Raw genomic sequence first — 26,160 nt, forward strand, 5'->3', positions numbered from 1 at the left:
GAAAGAGTATTCTATTTGGAAAGCAGCCCTGGTCATCAGTATGAGTCCTGTGTGTCTAGCGGTGTGCACCAGCCCAGGAGTCAGGCAGCAGCACCTTGGCCTAAGTACAACGCAATTCATGAAGATAAGTCAAGTTTCAAAATGTCCTCGATGGATATGGTACTAGAATGAAGGCTGAGAAGCGCATCCTGCTAGATGTACAGCAGTAAAGGGCAGGTCAAAGCTGTGTCACCAGCCGTCTGTGGAGGTGTTACGCACATGGACTGCATAAAATGAACATTTACATTGAGGGGATTTTGCTAACGCAAGCAGCTCATCAGGAGCAGTAAGGGTGAGGCGTCTCGCTCAGGGACACCTTGACACTCCGCTAGGAGGAGCGGGGGAACGAACCAGCAACCTTCTCTTCCCGCTCTACCTCCTGAGCTGCTGCCGTCCCCAAAATTCAGATTAAAACTGCTAATTATCCAATATCCAGCTGATTGCATAATTATCCAGATCAGGAGAACGGGTCAAGCTCGGTGTTATATGTGGAGCCCTTTTCGAAGGCCCTTTGGCTCAGGGGCCCCTGGGCGAGGGCCCAGACTGCCTGGCCCTCCTCCCACTCACACAGATCTCCAGCAGACCATTACAACCTCTTATCTGACACAGGGTGTGGGTCTGATACGAGGATGTACCTATGGGAGCTGTTTTTTTGTTTGTTGGTTGTTTATTGTCATAAACAACCAAGATGGGTGCAGCTGATGGTTCATGCATTCCCTTAATGTGGTTGTCGGTCTCTCCGATGGTGTCCAGAGGCGTTTTGGTCGGTGCCGCTGATAACGCTCCTTGAAAGCAATAAATTAACTAAGAGGTATCAGGCTAATGTGCATTTAGGAAATGGTCTGTCGATGTCAGGCTATTAAAATGCCCTTTCTAACAAAGAATAAATAAACAACCAGATAACAATAACATAATCTTGGTTTGTTATAGAACTCTGCGTGTGTGTGTGTGTGTGTGTGCGTGCGTGCGTGCGTGTGATGTAATATACAAACCTGCGTCTCTCCACTTGCAGTGTTCTGTCCTCCCGCATCTGCAGAGAGAGAGAGAGATAGAGAGAGAGAGAGAGAGAGAGAGAGAGAGAGAGAGAGAGATACACTTGGTGAGAGTTGGTAACTAGTTTCATTCTTAAAAACAACCTCAATCTGTTATTGGGCCCAAGGATCAAAGCCTCACACCCACTAATGTAACAGCCACAAACAAAAAACTCAAAATGTTTTGCATCGTTCTTTTATTCTAATATCTCTGCACCCGTTACATAATGATTACGTGTTAGCAGGCCCACATTCCCCTGCACACGTTGTTTGACAAGGTATGCAAAGAGTCTCAGTGCTTATTTATGAGCAGCATCGCGGCCTCGGAGCCGGATTGAGTCTTTAAGGCCCCTTCAGCGGGCTCACGTTCACCAGCTGGCCCCAGGTACACAGAGGCTGACCTCATTGCTACAATTAAGCAGTTCCTGGAGAAGGATTTGTAATGGGGTTCCCTCTCTCTCACCCATTCTCTCTTTACCTCCCTCCTCACTCCTCCCTGGCTTCCTCCCTCTCTATCTGGCCGACCCTCTCAGACACAAACACATGTGGAGCACACAAGCCTGCTCCTCTCTGTCTGTCCTGCTCCTCTCTGTCTCTCCTGCTCCTCTCTGTCTCTCCTGCTCCTCTGTCTCTCCTGCTCCTCTCTGTCTCTCCTGCTCCTCTGTCTCTCCTGCTCCTCTCTGTCTCTCCTGCTCCTCTCTGTCTCTCCTGCTCCTCTCTCTCTCCTGCTCCTCTCTTTCTCTCCTGCTCCTCTGTCTCTCCTGCTCCTCTCTGTCTCTCCTGCTCCTCTCTGTCTCTCCTGCTCCTCTCTCTCTCCTGCTCCTCTCTTTCTCTCCTGCTCCTCTCTTTCTCTCCTGCTCCTCCTGCTCCTCTGTCTCTCCTGCCCCTCTGTCTCTCCTGCTCCTCTCTGTCTCCTGCTCCTCTTTCTCTCCTGCTCCTCTCTGTCTCTCCTGCTCCTCTGCCTCTCCTGCTCCTCTCTTTCTCTCCTGCTCCTCCTGCTCCTCTCTCTCTCCTGCTCCTCTCTGTCTCTCCTGCTCCTCTGTCTCTCCTGTCCCTCTGTCTCTCCTGCTCCTCTCTCTCTCCTGCTCCTCTCTCTCTCCTGCTCCTCTCTGTCTCTCCTGCTCCTCTGTCTCTCCTGCTCCTCTCTCTCTCCTGCTCCTCTCTTTCTCTCCTGCTCCTCTCTGTCTCTCCTGCTCCTCTCTCTCTCCTGCTCCTCTCTCTCTCTTGCTCCTCTCTTCCTCTCCTGCTCCTCTCTGTCTCTCCTGCTCCTCTCTCTCTCCTGCTCCTCTCTCTCTCCTGCTCCTCTGTCTCTCCTGCTCCTCTGCCTCTCCTGCTCCTCTCTCTCTCCTGCTCCTCTCTTTCTCTCCTGCTCCTCTCATTCTCTCCTACGCTCACTTATAAACACAGGTGCCCACAGCTCAATCTCCCTCTCTCTCATTCACTCTCTCTCTCTCTCCTTTCATGTGGAGCTCCTTCTCCCTCTCATTCTTTCTCTTCCCCCCCCCCCCCCACAACACACACACAAACACTTATCTCCATCTTTCCAGTCAGAACAAAGAACACTTATCATTCACTGCAACAATAATTTAATAAAGATTCCATTACATCCCCCCCCCCCCCCCCCCCCACAGAGCTCTCTCACAACCCTGGTCTCTATACATCAGCACTATTGTCTCTCTCTCTCTCTCTCTCTCTCTCTCTCTCTCTCTCTCTCTCTCTACCTGTTCCGATGGGCAGTCTGTATATCTGCAGAGTGGCTGGAGTTGGTCTTCTGCGACGGATCTGGGAAAGAGACACACACACACACACACACACACACACACACATGTACACACACACACAAACACACACACACACACACACACACACACACACAGACATGTGGTGTGCACGTGACATTTGCTTAAAAGACAAATGTCTTTGCGTTAGAATTGCTTTCAATTAAATAGCAGCTGAAATAATTTCCTGAAGTCACCATCTGCTATACAAAATGTCGTCAAATGTGGTTTGAACAATTCAACATCATCTCTGTATCCTCACTGCAACGACTTTCCTATTCTACACATTAGCATTAAATCTCTCGTAGGACCCTAACTAGCCAGTTATCACAGCCTTAATCCTTAGTCTCAGTGGTCCTAATCCTCTTCCAGCAGTAAAACTAACTGAAATTATCTCCGCTCGCGGCCCCAACTCTGTTCCCAGCACATAGAAATACACATTTCAATGAGTTTAAATTGAAATAAAGTTAAAGTTAAAAAATATGTTTTTTACAGACATCTACCTCGTCAGAAGCAGAACAGAGGCATGATCATATAACTATGCTGGTTTAAGGGGTTGAACCCAGTGCTATAACCGCATCACATACCCAGTAGCCTATGGACATTTAGGTGAACACACATGTTTGCACTGTTGCGCATATATGACCGAGAGAAAAAACACACACAACATCACACACGCAAACACACACACACACACACACACACACACACACACACAGACTCACGTGTTCGGCAGCCTGGGGGTCTAGTTGGCCCTGGAGCGGGGGGACATCGAACTGTAGCTTCTTAGGACTGCTGGGCTCCATTATTACTGACTAAGGGACAGAGAGAGAGAGAGACAGAGGGAGAGAGGGAGGAGAGAGATAGAGAGAGAGCCAAGAGAGAGAGAGAGAGAGAGTGAGAGGGGAGGAGACAGGAAGAAGGGAGGAGAGAGGGGGGATGGCTCTTCTCAGCTGGGACGCTCCATTATCACTAATTGACAATACTTAGAGAGAGAGAGAGAGACAGAGAGGGAGAGAGAGAGAGAGAGAGAGAGAGAGAGAGAGAGAGAGAGAGAGAGAGATGGATGAGAAGTTAATAAGAGGACATCATGTGACTTCTAAAAAACGGTTCACAGAATGCTTTGTAAGCATACAGCCGTTAAGACAAATGAAATCAAACTGCCAACAATAATTCCAAAAAGTAAACACAACAACAGCTTAGCAACCACTTCCCCAGAAATATCAGTAGAAAAGGGCATGGGTGTGTTGCCATGGGCTTTAGTACCACTTCAAATTAAGCATACTGAAAGATTTCAGTTGAACAGTACAGTCGTTTATTCTTGTCACTGTACACCTGGTAATGGTTTCCTTTCTTTTTCATACATCATTGCGGCTCATACTGCTGTCTGTCTGCCTGGAGCCCAGAAATGATTGGCTTCTTGCCTGAGTAGAGAATCCTTAAAGTGAATCTGAATCATAGTGCAAAGGAATGAAAGAGAGAGAGAAAGAGAGAGAGAGAGAGAGAGAGAGAGAGAGAGAGAGAGAGAGAGAGAGAGAGCAAACAGGAATTTAATGCAACTGTTTTCTCTCTGTTCCCAACTCCCACTCAGAGCGACCTTCAACATTTTTGCCACTGGTGACGTCTTGAGTGTGCGTGTGAGTGTGAGTGTGAGTGTGAGTGTGAGTGTGTGTGTGTGTGTGTGTGTGTGTGTGTGTGTGTGTGTGTGTGTGTGTGTGTGTGTGTGTGCGCATGCAAAAGCATGCTTGAATCACTGCTTGTTGCCAGTGCTTCACAAAATGCTTAGTGTCCGAAATCTAGAGAGATTTAGTAGCTCACATTGCTGGAAGGAACTGTATATATCCACACACACACACACTGTACAAAGAGCCTCCTGTTGGGTGGTAAGTGGAAACAGCAGCAGATCTGACGTTTAGACCAGAGCAGGGAGAAAAGTTTCTGCCTCTATGCTATTTCTTATTGCATGCGTCACACATCAATGGAGCATTGAAAATGTTACAGAGTCTGATTCCTTATTTTCGGGGAAACTTTTGAACTAACAACATGAAACCCAAAGCCCAAATTGCATTTGGACCGTGCAGATTAATTTGTTTCTTTTTTGAAGAGAAATGCCAAGTCACTTACTTTATGATTATTCAATACATGTTGCGTACGAGCAAGAATATGGGACAATCAATAGTTGTAATTGTAATGAGCCAATAGCACTACAGCAGCAGCTGTCCATGTGTGAGTCTTAGGATCCACCGTGTTCTCCAACCTTAAGGACAGAAAAGGTTCAACATCTCCACCCTAAACGACTGGTTGTCAGAACACACAGGCATGGGAAGTTTCTGTTCTCCAAAACAAAATAGAGGATGTTTGTTTTATTCTCAGTGGAATGAAACGATATGTTGGCCGTTAGAATGTGTTTTCATAATATTTTAGCAAGAAATGTGCATTTTATATTCATAATCTTCTTTCAGTTGTTTAGTTAATGCTAGTTAGGTAATGTAGCGGTTTCACATGGTGGTTCATGTGGACGCTGCTGCCCCTGAAACCACGCAGTTTGCATGTTGTTTGAATCAAAGTCTTTGCATCTGTAGTCATCTGAGCAATTATGTGTAGTGTTATATTATGTAACTGATGATGCTCTTTCAATAAAAAGAAACATAGATTTAGATTGATCCGGGGATGACATTTCTTCTTCTTCTATGGGGATGGACTAGCCCGACAAATCCATTCCAAAGGGATAATTTAATAAATACATTTTGTTTAATCAGATAATCATGACATTAATACCACTTCAAGGTTTTATGAAGGATTAGTGCATCAATAAAGTAAAATGGTAAAAGGGTCGTAGACCTACAGGAAGTGCTGCAAACACACAATATTTGGGCCACAGAATGACTAGAGAGTATGTTTGAGATGCATGTTGCATTTTCTTTTATGAATCAGGGCAGAAAAGAGAGAGAGAATCTATTTAAGGGCTCTAGCCCTACAGTAAGTGACTCCTAAAGCCTTAGCAACTTCTCCATCTTGTGACGTTGCACGCCACGGCCCACTTCTTCTCAGACCAATAACCCAACAATCCAACGCACATCACAGCTCTACATCATTAAAAAACTGTTTTTAAATCTCGTAAGGTGATGAAAACCTAGGGTTAGGGTAAACACAGGCCAGTTTTGTTCACACGCCTTAAGGCATACGTTTTTGTCTTCATCACACCAGATGTCGCCTTTCAAGATGGGTCCCAGGAATGACATATCCCGGATTTAGATTCCAGAAGAAGATGTGGCATGAATATTAAAGAAAGTGAGTGCTTAAAGGTCCCATGGCATGCTACTTTATGGATGCTTTAATATAGGAATTAGTGGGCCCCTAAAACAGTATTTGAAGACGTTACAGAAATTCAGCCGTGGTGCAGAATTACAGCCACTACGAGCCAGTCGCACATTGAGCTTTCCCCTAACGTGCCGTTTCAGGTGTCTGTAGCTTTAATGCAAATGAGGAGGAGAAAGGCGGGTCAAGAAGGAGGGTGGGGGTGTGGCCCTGAGCAGCTTGCGGCCACAGTACCATGCGCTCTGTTTACAGTGGATATATCGCAAAGGCGAGGCGCACACAGCCTTTGGCCGTGTTTTGTAAATATTCTAGAACACTCTGGTGGGAGTCCTGGAGCTCTATATCTAAATAATATCATATTATACATAGATATCTATATCATATAATATATATTATCATGGCCAAAAGCTGTGTGCGCCTCCAGACGATATTATGAATCTCAAACGACTGCGTCGGGTCCGACGTCTCTGGTTCTTCCACTTCCACTTCCACATCAATCTGAAGTGGACTAAACCATGACATGGAGGAGAAAGGGATTGTTGCCCGCGATTGTCTCCCGCCGGAGCCCCAGTGCCGAGGCACCACCGTCTCGGAAGCGGGCAGCGGGCAGTGCCGAGGTGGTAGTGCCTCGCGGCAGCGGGCAGCGGGGCTCCTGCGGGAGACAATCGCGGGCAACAATCCCTTTCTCCTCCATGTCGCGGTTCGTGTACTTTAGGGAGTCAAAGCCAAAGTTCCTTTCCCCCAATTCCTTCTCCACCATGGCTGAGATATCCCCCACTATGAGTCTCGTTGTGAAAATACCAGAGATGTCAGAGAACCCGACGTGTTATGCGCCATAACACCAACAGCGGAACGGTTATCCAAATAACAAAGAAGTGTACAACAGTCGTAGCTCATTGTCTCCTTCCCTCTGGGCGGACAAAGCAGAGAAGGAGAGGTAACATTTCCCCATATGACATACAGGGAAAAATTCCAAATCGGCGCATCTGAGCTTGGTTTTTTCAAAGGCAGAGCAGGATACCTAGTGCTCGTTTTACACCTAACGCCATTTCTAGTTACTGGGGGACCATATTCAGGCTAGGGAAACTCATATTAATGTTAGAAAACCTCATAAAGTGACATTTTCATGCCATGGGATCTTTAAGTACTACTTTAAAAAAGATATTGTTAAAGATTGACCCAGACATTCTCCGGAGGTCGTCAGGGACCATAGTCATTGCTCAAATTATGATTTAGTAGTAATTCTAATATTTAATTTTTAATATGGTAGTTATATTTGATTGGTATGGATTGTGTTGGGACATTGATAATTCAATATAAAAGAAAATTCCACACAGTATAGTACACATTTCAGAAGCATTAAAACCATTGCATTTAATGTATACAAACTCTCACACACACACACACACACTAGGGATCGACCGATATGGATTTGTTAGGGCCGATATCGATACCGATTTTTTTCATCAGCCTTTGCTGGTAACCGATTAGCCGATGCCGATTTTCTTGGGCCAATATTTGGAGCCGATACTGCTTTTGCTCCCTCAATTTACATAATAAAAATTACACAATGATGATAACAAATGTTACACGTCTCAATTTAAAAAAGGAACATCTAGGAACTGTCTGTAAATCTTGCCGGGAATATATATTCAAAAAATAAAATAAAATAAAATAATAATAATATCGGCCGGCCGATATATCAGTCGATCACTAACACACACAAACACACACACACACACACACACACAAACACACACACACACACACACACACACCCAAACACACACACACACACACACACACACACACACACACACACACACACACCCTAAAGTTAGTGATTCAATTGTATGCACAGCTTTGTATTTAACATAACATCGCGTAGCTATGACCATAACACTTGCATAGCTATTTAGCCAGTGATCTCTGCCTGTAATTGGTTCCATCAAACAACTTAAAAACCAAATTTTTCCTAAACCAAAAAACAATAACTATTAAAACTAAAGTCTACCTATTCTGGGCCCCTGTACCCGGCCTGGGTGTAGACTGTGACGTCACCCTGGCTGCTGGGCAACACCTGCAGCTGAAGGGTGGAAACCACCGAAGGAGGCCGACGAAAGCGACTGCGGGACGGGGCAGAGAGCAGCACGTTCCCCATGTCCTCAACATCTCTGTTCTGCACCTCCAGAGCCTCTGGAGCTCCGGGCCTGGACCCAGGGGATCCAGGCGTGTCCTCCTGATCCACCCCGGGGCCTGAGGCGGCCTCAGAGCTGCTGCTGGAGCTGGAGTCCGAGTCCCAGTCTTCTTCATGATCCGAGGCCTCCGAGCTGGACTCGCTGTCGCCATGGTAACGAGGCATGGAGCGCTTCTTCTGGTCATAGCAGGCGGCGCAGCGGGTCAGGTCCAGGACCTCCGGCGCGGGTCCAGGCTGGAACGAGGCCGGTAGTTTAAAACCGGTACATTTGGCAAACCTTTTTCCCATGAGCTTGGTCAAATACACAACATAATGTGGTGTGTTGACAGTGCGATGAGTCAGTAATTTAATGAGTTACCAGGCACTCACAACCTCTGACACAGCGTTGATGTATTTGACCAAGCCCTGATTTTGTACCTTGACGCAAAGGAGCGCCGCACGAGAAGTCATAACATGGCCAGAGTATAGGAGGGGAGTAGTAGGAGGGATGGGACACCCGCTAAACACAGGCTGTGTCCCATCGTCACCCGCCATCATTTCTCCCAATCAGAGAGCGCAAAGGCAATGACCAGTTTTCCACCAGAGATGGCGCTGTTTCTAAGGATGTGTTAATATTTTCCACCAAACGACCCTTTCACAGAGGTGGTGTCCAAACACTGGTGTGACTAATACTAACTATGGTTCTGCTATTTGTATGTACCAGGGCATAGACTAAACCAGGGGTCCCTAAACCAGGCCCCCCACCCTATACTGTCCCCCCGGTTTGGGACGGTCCCAAACCGTCCCCCCCGGTTTGGGACTGTCCTTGGTTGGACCGTCCCAAACCGGTCCAACCAAGGACCGGTTTGATTCTCCAAAAAATTTCACGGACCGGCGGGGCGGGGCAGAGCCGGGGGGGGTTGGGTTATGTTGCGCAGGGGTTGCCAATTTTTTGATATGTTTGTATAGTGTTGCGCATGCATTCATTTAAAATAACTAGTTCCAGTTATTTATGAACAGTGAAGGTAACAAACTCTTAAAAAAGAACGTGAACTTGAACAAGTGAAAAATGAACAACTATGAACATAAATATATTGAACTAAACTTGAAGTAACATCGATCAAGTGTAAACATGCACAACACAAAATGTCAGTAAGGGAACTTAACGCGCGTTTGTGAGGCCACAGAATAGGCTCATCACTAAAATGTGCTGCCAATGGTGACTTTTTTTCTGTAAGAAACCTCTGGAGCGGCTCTCGCAACTCAAACACTCTGGCCAATGACCTGCCCCTTGACAGCCATCTGACATCTGCGTGCAAGAGAAGGCGTTTGTGCTCTGTGTCCATTTCTTCACAGAGCTGTTCAAGTAAACGAGAGTTGAGTGCGTGTGCTTTTATGTGGTTGATTATTTTAACTACATCATTTAATACCCCATTTAACTCGGGCGACATTTTTCGGCTAGCCAGCCTTTCCCTGTGAATGACACAGTGTGTGGGCTCGCAGTCAGGTGCAACCTCTCTAACCCTTGCAGTGAAACCGGACAGCCGTCAAGTCATGGCTGCAGCCCCATCAGTGCAAACGCCAATACAGAAAGACCAGACTAATTTTCCTGACACATAACCATCCAAAGCCTGGAATAATTCTGCAGCTGTGGTGTTCGTTGGAAGTGACAGCACACAAAACAAATCCTCCTGCACACCGTCCTCAAAACTATACCGTACAAAAACAAGCAGAATTGCCCTGTTTTCCACATCAGTGGACTCATCGACCTGGATCGAATACCACGGTGAACCATTCACCCTCTCCAACAACTATGCTTCAATATCCTCCACTATATCATCAATTCGCCTATGGACGGTGCTGGCTGAAAGAGGTACCGAGCCTATCTTTGTTGCTGCAGCCTCCCCAAAAAGTTCATTGCACAGGTCTTTTGAAGCAGGCAGAATTAGCTCTTCCCCAATAGTAAAGGGCTTCTTACACTTAGCAATGCGACTAGCCACTACGTATAAAGCTTTTAGCGCAGCCACGTTCACAGATGTGGTTGTTTTAAGCACTATTTTTTGTGATTCTTGCTCACGTTTTTTTACGCTCGAAGAAGTCAAGGGGTTTGTCTTTAAGTGTAGGATGCTTGGATTCTAAATGTCGAATAAGCTTTGACGGTTTCATAGCTTCATTCGACAACGTATCGCCACATACCACACATAACGGACTTGGTGCATGTGATTCACCGGTCTCTATAAACCCATATTTTAGGTACGACTCGTCATACTTTCGATTGAAAGACCCTTTCTTTTTCTTTGCGGTTTCTTGCTCATTATCGTCAGTGGGTCTTTTCCCCCCGCTACCCCTTTCAAATAAACTTTCTAAACACGTCTGTTTTGAGTTGCTCATTTTCGCAGTTCAGCTAACTTAGTGTGACACTAATGTTGAACTGAACAAGTGAAGTGAGCTTAGGCTGCGCAGCCGCTGAATCCAACACGTGTTGAGGACGGGACAGACAGACAGTTATGCCTTATGCAAGAAAAGAAGTTAAAACCTTGCCAAAAATGCAAACATTGTTATATGCAATCTAAAAACTGCATATAGACTTATGGCATGTAAAATAGTGACAGTATTGCGAAGTAAATTGAGTTTATTAAGTATGCATGCATTTTGCATGAATTTTTATTATTATTATTAATTTTTTACTCATTTCGTAGCCTACGAACCTACGGCCCGGTTAGGAATGTCCTCTGGGAAAATGGCCTATTAACAGACAAGTCGTAACAAGTACAAATTGTTTTGTGTATTTAGAAGCAGCACATTTAATTCAGGTTTAATTCAGTTATCATTAAGGATTTACTTTATCTGATGGTGGTGTGCCAACTGATGTACATCTTGTCAGTCATGTCATATGAAATGCAGGCTAATAATTCAATTAATGTAATTTACCTTGGCCTTGGGTCCGTCATTTGTATCGTCTGTAAGACCAGATCCACAATTTTGGTCCTCTTCTATTGACATGTCTAGAGAACACACAAATAGGTGTGGGAATAAATGATAAATAGCACAAACATGTAGGCCTCTAACCACCAAAATAAAGCATACAATGAAAATATGTTGGCACATATTCTTTAGATATTCTTATATAATATTAAATAATTATATAATATTCTTATAAGATATACATATTCTTTACTGTTATAGATAAATAATCATTAAGTAACACTCACTGTTTCACTCAAGTTTGTCAGTATAAGCTTGTGTGTATGAGTCCCAAATCTCTAATTGAAGCTCCAATCTCAATAGCATCAATACCTCTACACACATACCTAAGGCTGAACCATATGTATATGTATAAAGATTATAAAAGTGCACCTACCGAGACAGCGGAGGTCTCCGAGGTAGAACCTCTGTAATGAAGCAAAGAAGAAGAGCGGACTGCCACTGATTGGTGTCTGGTCCGATCCTTTTTCCTGTGACAACCCTCCAAGGTGTCTCGGAGCCGGAACCTAATATCCTCCTAACTACTCCCAGCCGGTTACCTGTTCCTTTTGCTTGATTGACACCACCGCCGACTGCATGATAACAAGTGTGTGCATCAATGCAATCAACAAACGGAAGGCTCCCTATGTATCCAGTGACGTAGCATGCTAGATATACCAGTAATGCCTTTATGTCTATTTACCAAGATAGAGAACACACGAGAGAACAAAACAATCTTAATCCTTCCCCTTTCCTTCCCTCTACCGGGACACAGCTGACGTCTCCGTGCGTCAGCTCCTTGAGACAGGTGCAAAGCGGTCACGATTTTACTTCTCCCATCAGTTAGTGTAGTGCGGCCACAAGACATTGGGCTATGCATACCCACACCCTTTGTACACACAGGCACAGCCACGCATCAGAGACCTCTGTTTACCAAGGGCCTGTCCTCCCAATTCCTGGTACCTGCATGCTTGTTCCCAAGTGTCTCGCTACATTGCTTGTGTATTATTATTATTGGATTTTGTCACGGGAAAGAGGGGGGGATAGGAGTGAGATAAGGGAATGATGAGGTGTGTTTGGTGATCACTCGCGTGAGACTCCCTCACTGCCGGGGTAAATCAATGTTGAAAAGCCAGAGGCATTTCAAACAGATAGGTTTGGGTTAGAAGGCCTACAGTTAAACTTTCAACAAAGGCTTATCTCAAGGCCATAATAATAAGTGTTTGGGTAGGGAGTTATTAGCATGTAGGTTTAGGTGTGCAGGCCATGCACACACAGACACACACATCTGACAGAAACAAGACAAGTCCAACTCCTTCTTAAGGTTTTAATCTAGACCAGGGACCGTTGGGGGACAGTTAATAAGGCATGAGAACACTCTCATCTGGTTTGGCCAAACGGAACAACATGGAGTACCCCCACACACACAATAGGGTTGTAAATAAGATAATGCAGTTGAAAAATACGTTACATTTCACTAACAGTGGAGCAACAATCCCTCAATCACTCAGTCAATTGCATGTCTGTTCATGACCTTGTGACCTTGGCTGGTCCAATCCTTGATCAGTACACAAGGTCACGACCTTGGGTCAGTACACAAGACCACCTCTATTATTTACTATTAAGTCATTTACCTAACTCTTTTATCCGCAGCAACATACAGTGACTGAGTGAAGGTGAAATCCTGTGTCTTTTCACTCAGCCTTCTAAGCCTACAGCCTCCCCAAAGTCGTCCACCTCCGGAGCATCACAAACAACATCTTTAAAGGAATGGAATCACGGGCCGTTCAGCTGACAAAGACCAACATGAGAAGCTAGGGCACCCTCAATGCAACTTCAGCCACACAGCAGCAGCACTATAAAGTAAATTTAATGTAATATTTAGTTGTATTAATTATTTTAAGGTTTTTTCTTACTCCTCCCTCTCAGAGTAGAAAGGACAGGTTTAAGGTTTAAAGATGAACACAAAGAAAATAGACGAAGATAGAAGACATTGAAAGGAAGAACTCCTTGCTCTGCAGTCCTTGCTGGATCATAGTTCCCAGCTCCTAACCCCCATTAACACACCATCTACTATACATTTGAACGTCCTTATTTTGAATGAGATCTTTATTTGGCAAATATCTGTGTTAATTACTGAAACATGTGAATTTTTGAAGGAGGTTCGACCTACGATTCTGACAAACCATATGCACGTGGTTACATTCAACACTCAAACATCTCGTGTGATCAGAAGCTCTCTCTGGTACATTAAATCAACATGTGTATTTGAGGCCATTATTGTAAAAAGCAAAAGGTGAATTCCATTCAAGCTAAACACAAGCACAGCTGCTGCCTCCCTGCTACAGTTTGTTGTAGCAAACTTGACAAACAGAAAGCGTAATACTTCACTTTTAACACCATGCCTAGGGAAAACATCTTCTATCGCTCGTCTCATCTTCCATCATCATCTCAGCCAATACTGCCATCAAAATGTACAGACCATCCAACTCTTGTAATTTATCTGTTTCTCTAAAGTGCAAAACCAGCAGAATTAGGTTCTTGGGGAGAATACGATTAGCTCTCAACTTTAAGATGTTCCCAGCGTTCGCCCCCTGGGGTTCAGTATCGTGTGTCATAACCTAATTGGCTGAAGACAAAGGCATTTACGATGGTGTTGATACAGGGAAAGTCGTTTCTTCTGAGGCAACCATCCACACAACAAATATAGATATAGTCTCTTACAGGCAGAAAAGGGGGGTCCTAATTGCTGAATGTGTGCCAAGGAAAATATGTAGCACTCGATAGGGGTGTTCCACTAAACGAAGAAGAAATGACACCCAGAGTAACAAGTTCCCCTGTTGCGATTAATCTATACTGACCTCACACAACAAACGACTACAACACCTGACTCAAGAGGAATTGACCAACACCTTTGTCCATTGTTCAATCCAACCTCGCATTCATATTCATAGATAATACCTCCTGTACACAGGTTCAACATGTGGCTAACTTCAGGGCTAGGTATTGGAGTTAGGGTTTCGGCTCATGATGGTTTTAAATCTTCAGTGCTGTCTGCAGAGATGTCCGGTGTGCACCCCCCTTATGGGTTAAGTGAGTAGGCTTACAGTAAGGGTTCATTTTTGGTTCGGTGAAGGTGCCATGGTTGACCACATTTCAATTCAGTTGAGTTTTGACTGGTTGAATCAGCTGTCAATCACGTCTACATTCACCTGTCTTTAGGTGGACCCCGGCCTCCATGAGTTCTACAGCCCGGTCCATCGTAACAGTCCCCCGTGGCCCTCCTCTAGGGGCCCTCTGTTGCCCTGGGTCCTGGTCTTTCTTCAATGTTCATACGTGTTCTACTGTTCATCCAGAGGGCCGGTGAGGGGGGTAGGCAAGATCAGAGGCCAACGCACGGCCAGGCCGTCACATCGACAGGTCGGTGTCTGTGTCAGTGAGCGTCGTCTTCAGAGTAGCCCCGCCCCCTCTCGCTTCAGGGATGGAGGATGAGTCACCGTTGAGACCGGGCATGAAACCTGGAGCACACACACTCTTAAAGGCATAATGTCATATGACTTAATGACGCGTGCTGGGTTTATGAAGGCTTATGTAATTGAATCCGGAATAAGATCCATATAAGCCAGTGCGATGCACATCTTACGTTCAGAATCGTAGACGGAGCTGTCGGAACAAGTGCGGTTTCGGTGTTGAGTCGACCTTTGCCCTCCAGCCACGTTAGAATCCTTTATATTAGACCTGAAGCGGAGGAAAGGATTGAGGAATTGGAATGGATGAAAATAAGACCATGCTCAATCTTTGAATAAAGTAGCATAGATGCTTAACAATCCAACTACCTAAAAGATTAACAAGGTCTAAAATAATATTGACATTAAAAACTAAAAAGTTATTCAGAAACATACACATTTAAACTATGTTCAACGATTATTAATTCATTTTTAATAAACCTTAAATTAAGTTAGGTAAGGTCACTGAGCATGTTTTTGCTGCTCAAGTATCCCAGCATGCATATGTATTAAACAGTGTCGTGACTAACACAAGGTGAAGACGGCTTGTGTTTCACCTGCAACTCTGCTGCCACCTCATGGCCAATAGTGGCTACAAATATCAGTCAGCCGGATTTATGAAAAGTAATGACGTAGTGCTTAGTGTCACCATGACAACCAAGTCAACCTTGTTTTTCTGAATGAAAGTTTTTACACAGAAACAGTACTTATGATCAAGCTATGCATATATGTAACCTCACCTGTCAAAAGTATATGTCCCGGGGTGACTGATGGACCTCTTCGTCTGGACAGACGGACAGACATATATTGGTATTGTTACTGTGCGATAACACAACTCAGTAGCTCATTTCTCAGATGGATTTGATTGATGTTCAATATAACTCAAACGGAAGAAGAAGAATAGAGAAGGAAAGGCCCACCCACCCTCTCCAGGGGGGGGATGTCCGGTGCTAGACTGTGGTTGGCCAGGGTCATGCACTCCTCTAGCGTCCTGATGAAGGTGGAGCAGGTCGCACTGAGAAGAGACGCCTGCAAACAAGCACACACAGGCTGCGTTCCTATTACGGCAAGAATAGGCTGTTACGTCAAGTCAAAGACAACCGTTTTATTTATTTTTCTATAGAATTTCCTAGGTCAGACCAATGCAACAATGTCAGTTACACCTACATTTAGGGGATTTTGCTAACGCTTTTAGTCAAGCATCTCACAACCATTCATTCACACATTCCCACACCGATGGCGGAGTCAAGCAAAGGAGGAGTTAACGGCATTTTCTTGCTCAGGGACACCTCAACACGATCTGAGTGCTGCTAACCTTCTGGTTACGAAGCCAACCCGCTCTACCTCCTGAGCTACTGTCGCCCCCTAATACTGTCGAGCTAATTTCCTACACTTTGTTTGACTAGGACGACAGGAATAACTTCTTCGGCATGACCTCAGCTTATTTCAAGAACCTTCTAGTGCTACAGTGCTAGTGTCCCAGAAAAAGTGATATTTACCTCAGATGTGGGCGTGGTCTCTGTATTGTCGTTCTGCTGTGATTGAATACTTTGGACTTGTTTAACAAGCAGGTCACAGTAGAGGCGGAGCTCAGACATCTTTGTTTTCAGACAGTCAGGCCCTGGAGACACAGACACAGACACACACACACACACACACACACACACACACACACACACACACACACACACACAGTTGCTTACCATGTTGGCATTGGTCATAAATCTGGGTCACATATAAAAAGCTTCTTCAATTGTACAATTCAAAGTGCAGTAACATATAAATGAGGAACAGGCAGAGAGGGACAGAAAGCCTACCTTTGTGTTTATGACTGTCTAGTGTCCCTGCTTTAGATGACCCCAACGCAACCAGCCACATCTGCCTCTCTGCCGCGTTGACAGCTCGGACGTAGAAATGTTGTTCTCCTGGAATAATCAGCTCCAGGCGTGCTGTGTCTGTAGGGTGAACTGCAACACGACACAAACAGAGTTAATCCAAAATATATGTATGGCACAGTTTCCACCCTGTTTTACGCTACAAATGAGACAAAACTGAATAATATGCCATTCTTTTGGTTACTGTCAACCGCAGAGCTACACTGATTGAACAGTATAAATATAACACATATATATATATATATATATATATATATATATATATATATATATATATATATATATATATATAACAGCTTCGTTCCTTCTCCTTTTAACGGTCGTCAGCACTACCCATTGGAGGTAGTTCTAACCTTTGATATCACAGACGGACATCTTGATGGAGCCTTTGCTTCCTTTCCCCACGTCATCCTCACTGTCGTAGTAGGAGATGGTCCCGTCCTCCAGGACGAACCAGCGAGGCTGCCAACCTGAGCACAGCACACAGGCTTTGTTTACACATGTTTGTTATTGATACACATCGAGTTCCATGCATGATGACCATTGAATGACCCTAAACTGACACCAAACGACTATCTGTATAAGCTTTTGTCTAGAATCTAGGCTAAGGCTTATACACTGAGTCGGTTGGTTTCAGTTTACATACAGACGACTACAGGACTAGGACTCTAGATCCCAGTCCTGTAGTGTCTGTCTTAGTCAAACAGAAAGGGAGATCACTTACCTGTCATGTAATTTGTCCACTTGTACAGGATCCCCTCCATGGCTCAGTCGCAGAAACTTACCAAGCCATGCATACCATGTCTAGTTGATATAGCGTTATTTTAGGAGAATATCCTCACCAGCAGTTGAGGCTGACTCAATAACTTGCCTGGACTAACACGCCTCAATGTGGTCTTGTTAGTAAGCTGGTTGTAAGTGGTTATCATTTACATAAAATGCCTATTTACCCTTATGCTTTCTCTGCAGCACTGGATTCAAATAAAACACAAACTGGGTGGTAAATGATATAAACCCAGATGGTGTATGGTGATTAGAGCTGCACGTCAGCTGATGAGGAGGAAAACATGTCAACACACGGCGACAATGGACGCTGTTTCACAAGGATGACGTACTAATGAGCAGAGAACCAAAAACTGTTGCCTATCCTCACGAAGATATGTAGGTCACATTCTGGATTAACGACTGATATGAATATTTTATGTCCAACTTTGCACCCGCATCTCGCCAAGCTGTTTACCTCACAGACGGAAACTAAGCATGGTCTACTCTCATCAAAATAAAAGCCCTATTTCTGAAATTGATCAACAAAGTATATAGTTAAAGTAATCTATATTATATATAATTACAAATATTTTATATATTTTACCATGTTTTTCATTTTTACGCTATTAACGTGCGTAAGTAACGCACGTTAATAACAGTTGAGGTGAAGTATGAAGAGGTTGTGGTTTTACTTTGAAAACTGAATTCCTTTACTTCCCGGACAGATTTCTTCTGGTTTCCGGTAGCGTGAGGTCGCCGCAGTGTTTACGGAAGGTACACGAGGTTAATTTCCGGTGCTTTGAAGGTTGTGGAGCATCGTTATTTTAGGATGCATTCTATGAAATAAATAAATTACATGAATAGCTTATCGTTCTGCATCGTGTGAAATAAGTTAATCACATAAATAGCTTATCTTTTTGCAATCGTGCCAGTAGGGCAATTCAACTTTTGTTATATCAGCCTTTTGCTATAAGGTGGCCAAGATGAACCTCAGCACCATGGCAAAGAGAGCGTGCTCCCAAACAGCCCCAAAGCTATGGAACTCACTTCCAAATGACATCTGGCAGTGTGATTCCACTGCCCAGTTTAAAAAGGAACTGAAAACCTATCTCTTCAGACTAGCCTATGGACTATGATATGGCTATATGGACTAAATATTTTTTAAAGTTTTTCTCCTTTTTTGATATTTTTGATATCTCTCCTATCTGTTTTATCTGTGAAGCGACCTTGGGTGTCCTGAAAGGCGTTTTAAATAAAATGTATTATTATTTATTATTATTATTATTATTATTATTATTATTATTATTATTATTATTATTATTATTATAACAAATCTGGGCCCAGTTTCCCGATAGCATCGTTAGCCTAAGTGGATCGTGAAGTTTGCGTACGAGCGTTGTACAGTTTTCACACCGTTTCCCGAAAGCATCGTTGGTAACGAACATCGTCAAAACGCTCGTAGCTAACGAGGACTCCTGGGGTACTCATAGGATGCTAAGAGCATCGTTAGCCTACTATAGCCTCAGTGGCGTCACCAACGGACATTCCGTGTATTGGATGTGGTTACCGCCGATATATTACTCATAGACTACTGTTAGATTTAAACAGCAAAGATAGAGACATGTTAGAAGTCAACAACAACATCACTTATTGCAGCAATTTAAAATTCCAAAAATACATGCGCAGCTGAAATGTACCGATCAAACGCCACGTCACAAGGCATATAATAAAATCTAATGATTCCATTGCTCTTGTGTGGGAGGTCGCTTTCGAGCTGCACTTACTGTCTCCCTTTGTAACAATCCCTTCGCTACTTGTGTATATATCGAGCTGGTTCCGCGTTTGTGGGTCTAGTGCCGTAAAGCAATTCGGTGCTTCGTGAGACCAGAGACTCCGGCGAGAGTGGGCGGCGGGTCGCCGGTGTGGGTACCAGATTGACTCGGCTGCCAGATCGACTCGGGGTCCTGCACTTACAGATGACGTATCGACACTTGACGTATAGACACAAGCCAACGGACAAAACCCGGAAGGTTTGTTTATAAACAGGGCTCAATCATGGACATAAAAAGAAGGCTCAATCTGTTTTGGTTTTGATTTCATTGAACGCAGCCCGTTCTTTTGCACAAACAAATCCAGTGGAAACACGTCTAAAAGCACTGATGAATGCATATGTAACCCCGTTCCTGTTAGGGACTCTAATTCTGATGGAGGAGAACAAAAATGTCTGCGTGTGTTTTGCTGTTTTGACTCTGTGTTGGGAGCGCTGGAAATAAAGTGGATCGCCCGTTCAGTGAATGGAGTTAGCGATTCTTTTTTTATATTGTAATGACCTCGCCGGTGACATAACGATGTCCAGTCATGAGTACTTGAAGGAACTTTTAATGGTACAAAAACCAGGTCACTCAAACCCTAACTAACACGACCGGTTACCCGGGCAACCCCCCAACCCCCAACCCGGTCCCTTCAACGTGCAAGCCCCCACCCTCCTGTTCTCCCAAGGCCCTCCCCCAGCTGACCTGATGATTCGCCCCCCACACTGATTGACAAGAAGAACATTCCAATGCATGCACGTAGAACAACTGGCATAACGGACAACGAAATACAATGCAACACATAACACACAAACTCTTTAAATGTCCCAGGGTCGCTACATTGCCTCCCCCCTTCAAAGTTCCTCGTCCTCGAGGGAACAAACAAAGTCCCAGAAGCGACCCGGCGCTCTCCCCTCCCTACGAGGCCGTGTTGGGGCTACGGGGGGCTGGGGAGAAGCGCCTGGGGGCGAGAGGGGCCCATGAGTGTCAGGCCCGGGGGCGGGCAGGGGGAAAGGGAGGGGCAGGGCTGGGGGCCTAGTTGCTGACTGGTGATTGACAGGGAGGGGAGACAAGGATAGAGTTAGGTGGGGATCTAGGGCCAGAACACTGAGGTGTGCGTGTCCGGGCCCCATTTGCACCAGAGCGGGGAGCTGCAGGGCTCGCTGGAGCAGGTTGAGGGGTGGCGGTGCCTCGATAAGGGGCCAACCTGTCTCTGTGGAGGGCCACAGGTGGTAGCTGGACCCTGTACACCACCTCCCCCATTCTCTCCAGGACCCTACATGGCCCGATCCACTCGCTATCAAGCTTCGGGCATCTTCCCTTCTTTCTTTGCGGACTGTAGGTCCAGACCAGCTCCCCAGCCTCAAAGTGCCTGCCACGAGATCGCACATCATAGTTCCTTTTCTGCCTCACCACTGCGTTCAGCAGCTGTCCCCTGGCGAAGGGGTGAGCCATCTCCAGGCGGTCCTGGAGACTCCTGGCATACTCTGGGCCAGGAGGAACAGGGGGAGAATCGGGCGGCCGGCCAAACGCCAGGTCAGCTGGGGTGCGAAGCTCCCTGTCCAACATCAGCAGAGCAGGGGTGCAGGACGTGACTCCTGGACAGCTGACCTGTATGCCATGAGCACCAGAGGCAGATGAGTGTACCAGTCCCGCTGATGCTCAGCCGAGACAATGGCCAGCTGCTGCTCCATACAGCGATGAAATCGCCCCACCAAGCCGTTACTCTGTGGGTGCAGGGGGGTAGTACGGGTCTTCTGCATGTCCAGCCAGCTACATAAAGAGGCAAAGACACGGGATTCAAAATTTCTCCCCTGGTCACTGCGGATGGACTCCGCTGCCCCAAAACGGCTAATCATCCCCCCGACTAAAGCGTCCGCTATGGTCTCTGCCCCCTGGTCAGGCAGAGCGTACGCGTCCGGGCACTTGGTAAAATAGTCCATGGCCGGGAGGACATACTTGTTCCCCCTCTCTGTGCAGGGTAGCGGGCCCACCACATCCACCCCAACCCTCTCCATAGGGAACCCCACAGGGAACAGCTGTAACTAGGCATGGGACCTTTCAGTGGGGCCTTTGCGGGCTGTGCAGCCATCACAGCGGCGACAGAAGTCCTCAACGTCCCTCTTGTGCTGCCCCCAGTAGAAGCCAAGGCGGAGGCGACACAGAGTCTTTGTCACCCCAAAGTGCCCCGAGCCCACAGCACCATGGACCGCTTGAAGCACTTCCCCACGCAGAGAGCGATGCACCACCACCTGCCACCTCACCTCTCCGGTGGCAGGTTCCTTCCAGGCCCGCTGAAGCACGCCATCCCACAGCCGCAGGGCCTCGAACTTAGCCCACAGTCCCTTGGTGACCAGGGAGAGAACGGCCACTTCTTCCCATGGGGGCCGCCGCTGTAGGTCCAACCACTGGAGTACTGGTCGAAGGTCTGCGTCCTCCTCCTGCTGCCGTCTCCATCCTGCAGTGTCGACCTCCCGGAGCTCACAGCAGACTGGGGACACCACCTCCACTGCAGAACATCCCTCCTCCTGGCTGCACAGCTCCTTCTCATGGCTCTCCCTCCTTTCACAGTAGCGGCAGCCATCCTGACTGCAGGGGTGTCGGGAGAGAGCGTCTGTATCAGCCTGGCGTGCCCCTGCCCTGTGCACCACACTGAAGCTGTAGGACTGCAGCTCCTCGATCCACCGTGCGACCTACCCTTCTGGCTCCTTGAAAGACATGAGCCACTGGAGCGCGGAGTGGTCAGTCCTTACAGTGAAGTGCAGGCCACAGAGGTAATATTTGAAGTGGCGTACAGCCCTAACGATGGCCAGCAGCTCGCGACAAGTGACGCAGTAGCGGCGTTCCGCTTTGTTAAATGTCCTGCTGTAATACGCCACCACCCGCCCCTCTTCCGGCCCCTCCTGTGCCGGCACGGCGCCATTGCCAACGTTACAAGTGTCCGTGTCCAGGATGAAGGGCAGGGCAGGGTCAGGAGGGGAAAGCATCGGGGCTTTGATGAGAGCTCCCTTGAGTTTCTCGAAGGCAGACTGGCAATCCTCTGCCCACAGAAACTCCCTGTCCTTCTGTAGCAGGCGGAACAGGGGAGCGGCCACGCAGGAGAAGCCCCTCACAAAGCGTCTGTAGTAAGACGCCAGTCCGAGGAAGCTTTTCAGCTGTCTGGTGTCAGTGGGGGTGAGCCAGTCCTGGACAGCTTGCACTTTGTCCTCCATGGTGCTAATGCCATCTCCCCCCACCTTGTGCCCCAGGAAAGTTACCTCTCTCCTCAGGAAATGGCACTTATCAGGATGGAGCTTCAAGCCCGCCGCAGCTACTCTCTCCAGAACCTGAAGCAGCGAGGCAAGTGCTGTCTTGAAGGAGCCCCTGTGTGTGTATATTGTCCAGGTAGACGATACACTGCTGCCGGGGGATGCCGGTGAGCACTCTGTCCATCAGCCTCTCGAAGGCCGCAGGTGCATTTCAGAGGCCAAAAGGGAGGATCCGAAACTGCCACAATCCTCTGCTAGTGCAGAATGCAGTCTTGGGTCTGGCTTCAGGGGCTAGAGAGGGCACTGGAAGTAGCCAGAGCGGAGATCGAGTGAGGAGAACCAGGATGACCCAGCTACGACATCTAAGGCCTCATCAATGCGCGGGATGGGGTAGGAGTCCTTCCTTGTCACTGCGTTAAGTGGCCTGTAGTCGAAACAGAATCTCCAATTACCCCCCTTCTTAGGCACCATCACCACGGCTGCTGCCCAGGGACTATCTGAGGGCTGTATGAAGCCTGCCTGCTGCATCTCCCACAGCGCCTGGTCCGCAGCCTCCTGGCGGGCCAAGGGCAGGCGACGTGGGCGCATTCTGATGGGCCTGGCATCCCCAGTGTTGATTTCATGCTGCACCAGGTGCGTCTGACCCACATCGCTCTCATTCAAGGCAAAGCTGTCCTTAAACTCCGCCAGTAGTCGCCACAGCTGCTCCTGCTGTTGAGGGTCTAGTCCATCACAGTGCCCCTGCCAAATTACCCGCACAGTAGACAGCACAGTCTCCTCACCTGTCTGGGGAAGCTGGGCAGGGCAGGGGAAGGGGCCCAGGCTCATGGAGTGGGGTGCCGGGGTGGCAAGGGAGTAGTCTGCAGGGGCCCAAACATTGACACGAGGGGGTGGGAGGGAGGGGGAAGGGTTCCGGAAGGAGGACTGGGTCAATGGACAGAGATCTGGAAGACAGGGTGGTTGGAAGGTCTTTGCAAGGGGGTGAAGGGGGCCGGGGACGTGTGACTGGTCCATCTGAGCTGTTGTCGGTGGGGGCCGGATGTAGGAGGTGTTTGGCGGGGCCATATAGACTGTCGGCCCTCCTTGGAAGCCAATCGCCCCCCTCTCCAGGAAGTCCAGCTCTAGGATACAGGGGTCCTGCACAGCTGCTACCCACACTGGGTGGAGGACAGTCTTTCCCCCCACGTAGATGGACAACAACCCCTTCCCTTTCATGGGAGCCCTCTCCCCCGTGACTGTGCGGCGCTGCACTGTTGTAGGTTGGAGTACTGTCCAGTTTGGCAAAATGTCTGGCCTCACCATCGACTAAAGCCAAACAGGCCACCCCCTCAACAGTGACAGGAACATGACAAAAGTCCCCCGCCCAGGTCCGCCCCCCCATGACAACAGGCTCCAGGATGCTGTCGTCTGCTTCTGGGGGGGTGGAGCCCCTACCCCCCGGCTGCGATGGTGGGCTCCTCCAGACGATGACGGCGGGGGTACGGCCTCGCGTCCCCCCAATTACGCGGACCCTGACTCATTTCCCTGGGCTCTCACAGCTTTAGGGCACTCTCTGACAAGGTGGCCAGGCTGCCCGCAGCCCCAGCAGACCCTCTGCCCTCAACGAGACGGGGAGCGGAGGTCCGCCTGCATAGAGACAGCGCGGACGAGTTCAGTGAGCTCGTCCACCCAGGCTGGCTTCTGTGAGTCCTCACTCCTCTCCCTCGCTGATCTCACCAACGGCTGAGGAGCAGGATGACTGTCAATTGCTCCACCCCACATCAGCTCCCTCTCTATGGCCATCTCCAGGACCTTTTGCAAAGTCTGCGGGTGGGCTAGCTGGGTCTGCGTGTGTAGTTCTGTAGGGGAAAGGGCCTGGAGAAACTGATCCCGAGCGAGATCGCTCTGCGGGGCTGGCGGGATGTGGGCGTATGCTCGCCGAGACAGGCTCTCGATATCGTTGGCCAGGGCCCGCAACGTCTCCCCCGGCTCCCTGCGCCTATTACAGAGTTCTGAGCGCATTAGCCCCGGCTTAGCACACAGTCCAAAACGCCTCCTTAGCGCCGCTACTAGGGCAACATAGTCCCCCCTGTCCTCTTGGCTAAGCAGCAACAAACATAACAATGCGTTGTCCGCCAGACACATCGCAAGCTGCAGCACTTTGACCTTCACTGACCATCTGGCAGCATCGGCCAAAAGTTCAAATTGCGCGTGGAAAGCTTCCCAGTCAGCCTTACCAGTGTATGTAGGTGTTACCGGTCCCAAGTGGCCAGGACGGGAGGTAACAAATAGATTGTTTGAGAGCGGATTTTCCTGAAAAGCAAGTAGACGTTAGTACCGGAATGAAGCAACAAAGCTTTGTTCCCCTTTTCCGAAATCCGTCTCTTTAATTAACAATTATCCCAAATACCACATATATCACATATAAATATAAACTATTCCCTGGCTAAAGTGCATGTTCAAATGTCAATTGTCCCTTAGTATGTTCCTTGTTAGAAATAAAACATCAAAAGTACAATAAAAAAAGGTGAGGCTCACATGTACCGTTTCTCTCCACTCTTAGTTCACCTCAAAATCAATACAGAACTCCTTTTTATCAAAATCAACATTAAAGTTGAAGTGCCCGTTTCAGCTTATTCGCTGGTTGTTTTGAGCTATCTCTCATAGTGCAAATTAATACAGTTTTGTTCCTATAATATAAATAAACATACTTTGGCTTTAAACCACAATAAGACAATAAACAGCACCTAGAGAATTTACCATAAACCACTGCCTGAAATACAATGGATGACTTGTCTGCCTAACAGACCGACTAGACATTTAATTATAAAACATATCAACACTTTTCTTATAGTCTACCTCTAAGATATCCTATCGTAACGTCATCTAACTCTCTTAAACACATTAAATATATTCTTAAACATGTACGTCAGGTGTTCAGGGCCAAAGTAAACTTAAACATACTAGTCTGCAGTGTGTGTGTTTCCACAATAATGTACCATGCGAACGGGCCAACTGCCATTTTACACTAACGCCGTTTGGCGCGAAACAAACAAAGGAGTTTTCAAAAGTTAATAACTCGACATGACAGACTTCAACTCAACACAAAGTTTATCGACTCTGTTCTAAAAATTTCTGATTCATGAAAATAGTTATTTGTGTGATTTTCACGGTGTACAAACCTGAAAAGCAGGTAGACGTTAGTACCGGAATGAAGCAACAAAGCTTTGTTCCCCTTTTCCGAAATCCGTCTGGCGAGGAACCGGAAGTGCCCGTCAACCATAGAATTCCGGACTATAACCCACTTTGGTTCCGCCCTTCCGTTTCCCAGTACTAACGCTTTGTCTCACAACAAATACTTACTCCCGGTCCCCTCAACAAATATAGTACTCAAAAATATAAATTAATGATCACAGATTTTACATATAAACTCTTTCAAAATCACATCTTAAATAGTGGTCTGGTTTTGAGTGTACCACATAGGCGTCTTGATGGACACCGGACTCTATGTGAGAAAGGCACTGCCATGTCTGTCGCCGTCTTGTGGAGGCCACGGGCAGTCGGCGCTGCAAACTATGTGGGAAAAATCTTCTTTTTCGACGGCGGCCAGTTCCCGTTGGGTTCTTCCCCTCACCAGAGACTCCGAAGCT

At 47.0% G+C, this 26,160-nt stretch overlaps 2 protein-coding genes across 7 annotated transcripts in view; both read right to left on the reverse strand.

Moving 5' to 3' along the window:
- LOC307070623 (protein phosphatase 1 regulatory subunit 1C-like) overlaps positions 1–12,128 on the reverse strand; it is a 22,165-nt gene extending 10,037 nt beyond the window's left edge. Inside the window, exons 1-6 of one of the 5 annotated variants that reach the window (XM_079729182.1) lie at positions 11,704–11,912; positions 11,274–11,347; positions 8,181–8,597; positions 3,574–3,833; positions 2,792–2,852; positions 1,032–1,069 (exon numbers count right to left, since the gene is read on the reverse strand). In XM_079729182.1, the coding sequence (XP_079585308.1) occupies positions 1,032–1,069; positions 2,792–2,852; positions 3,574–3,654 (180 nt within the window). In that variant the 5' untranslated portion in view covers positions 3,655–3,833; positions 8,181–8,597; positions 11,274–11,347; positions 11,704–11,912. Of the gene's footprint in view, positions 1–1,031; positions 1,070–2,791; positions 2,853–3,573; positions 4,139–4,469; positions 8,598–11,273; positions 11,348–11,554; positions 11,665–11,703; positions 11,913–12,009 lie in introns of those variants that run through there. The other 4 variants (XM_079729179.1, XM_079729178.1, XM_079729181.1 and 1 more) reach the window with 4 other exon arrangements.
- Positions 12,129–12,652: 524 nt separating this feature from the next.
- plekha3 (pleckstrin homology domain containing, family A (phosphoinositide binding specific) member 3) lies at positions 12,653–17,942 on the reverse strand. 2 transcript variants are annotated; one of them, XM_079730722.1, is made up of 8 exons: positions 17,432–17,942; positions 17,061–17,177; positions 16,630–16,779; positions 16,312–16,433; positions 15,737–15,841; positions 15,553–15,596; positions 14,950–15,044; positions 12,653–14,824 (listed from the first exon to the last, which is right to left on the reverse strand). In XM_079730722.1, exons 1-8 carry the CDS (start codon positions 17,469–17,471, stop codon positions 14,715–14,717), a joined length of 783 nt encoding a protein of 260 aa, XP_079586848.1. In that variant the 5' UTR covers positions 17,472–17,942; the 3' UTR covers positions 12,653–14,714. The 2 variants fall into 2 exon arrangements, with proteins under 2 accessions (XP_079586848.1, XP_079586847.1); XM_079730721.1 differs by having other exon boundaries at positions 15,737–15,862.
- Positions 17,943–26,160: the final 8,218 nt, after the last annotated feature.

This window comes from Pollachius pollachius, assembly GCF_949987615.1.
Source record: "Pollachius pollachius genome assembly, chromosome: 2".
Classification (NCBI taxonomy): domain Eukaryota; kingdom Metazoa; phylum Chordata; class Actinopteri; order Gadiformes; family Gadidae; genus Pollachius; species Pollachius pollachius.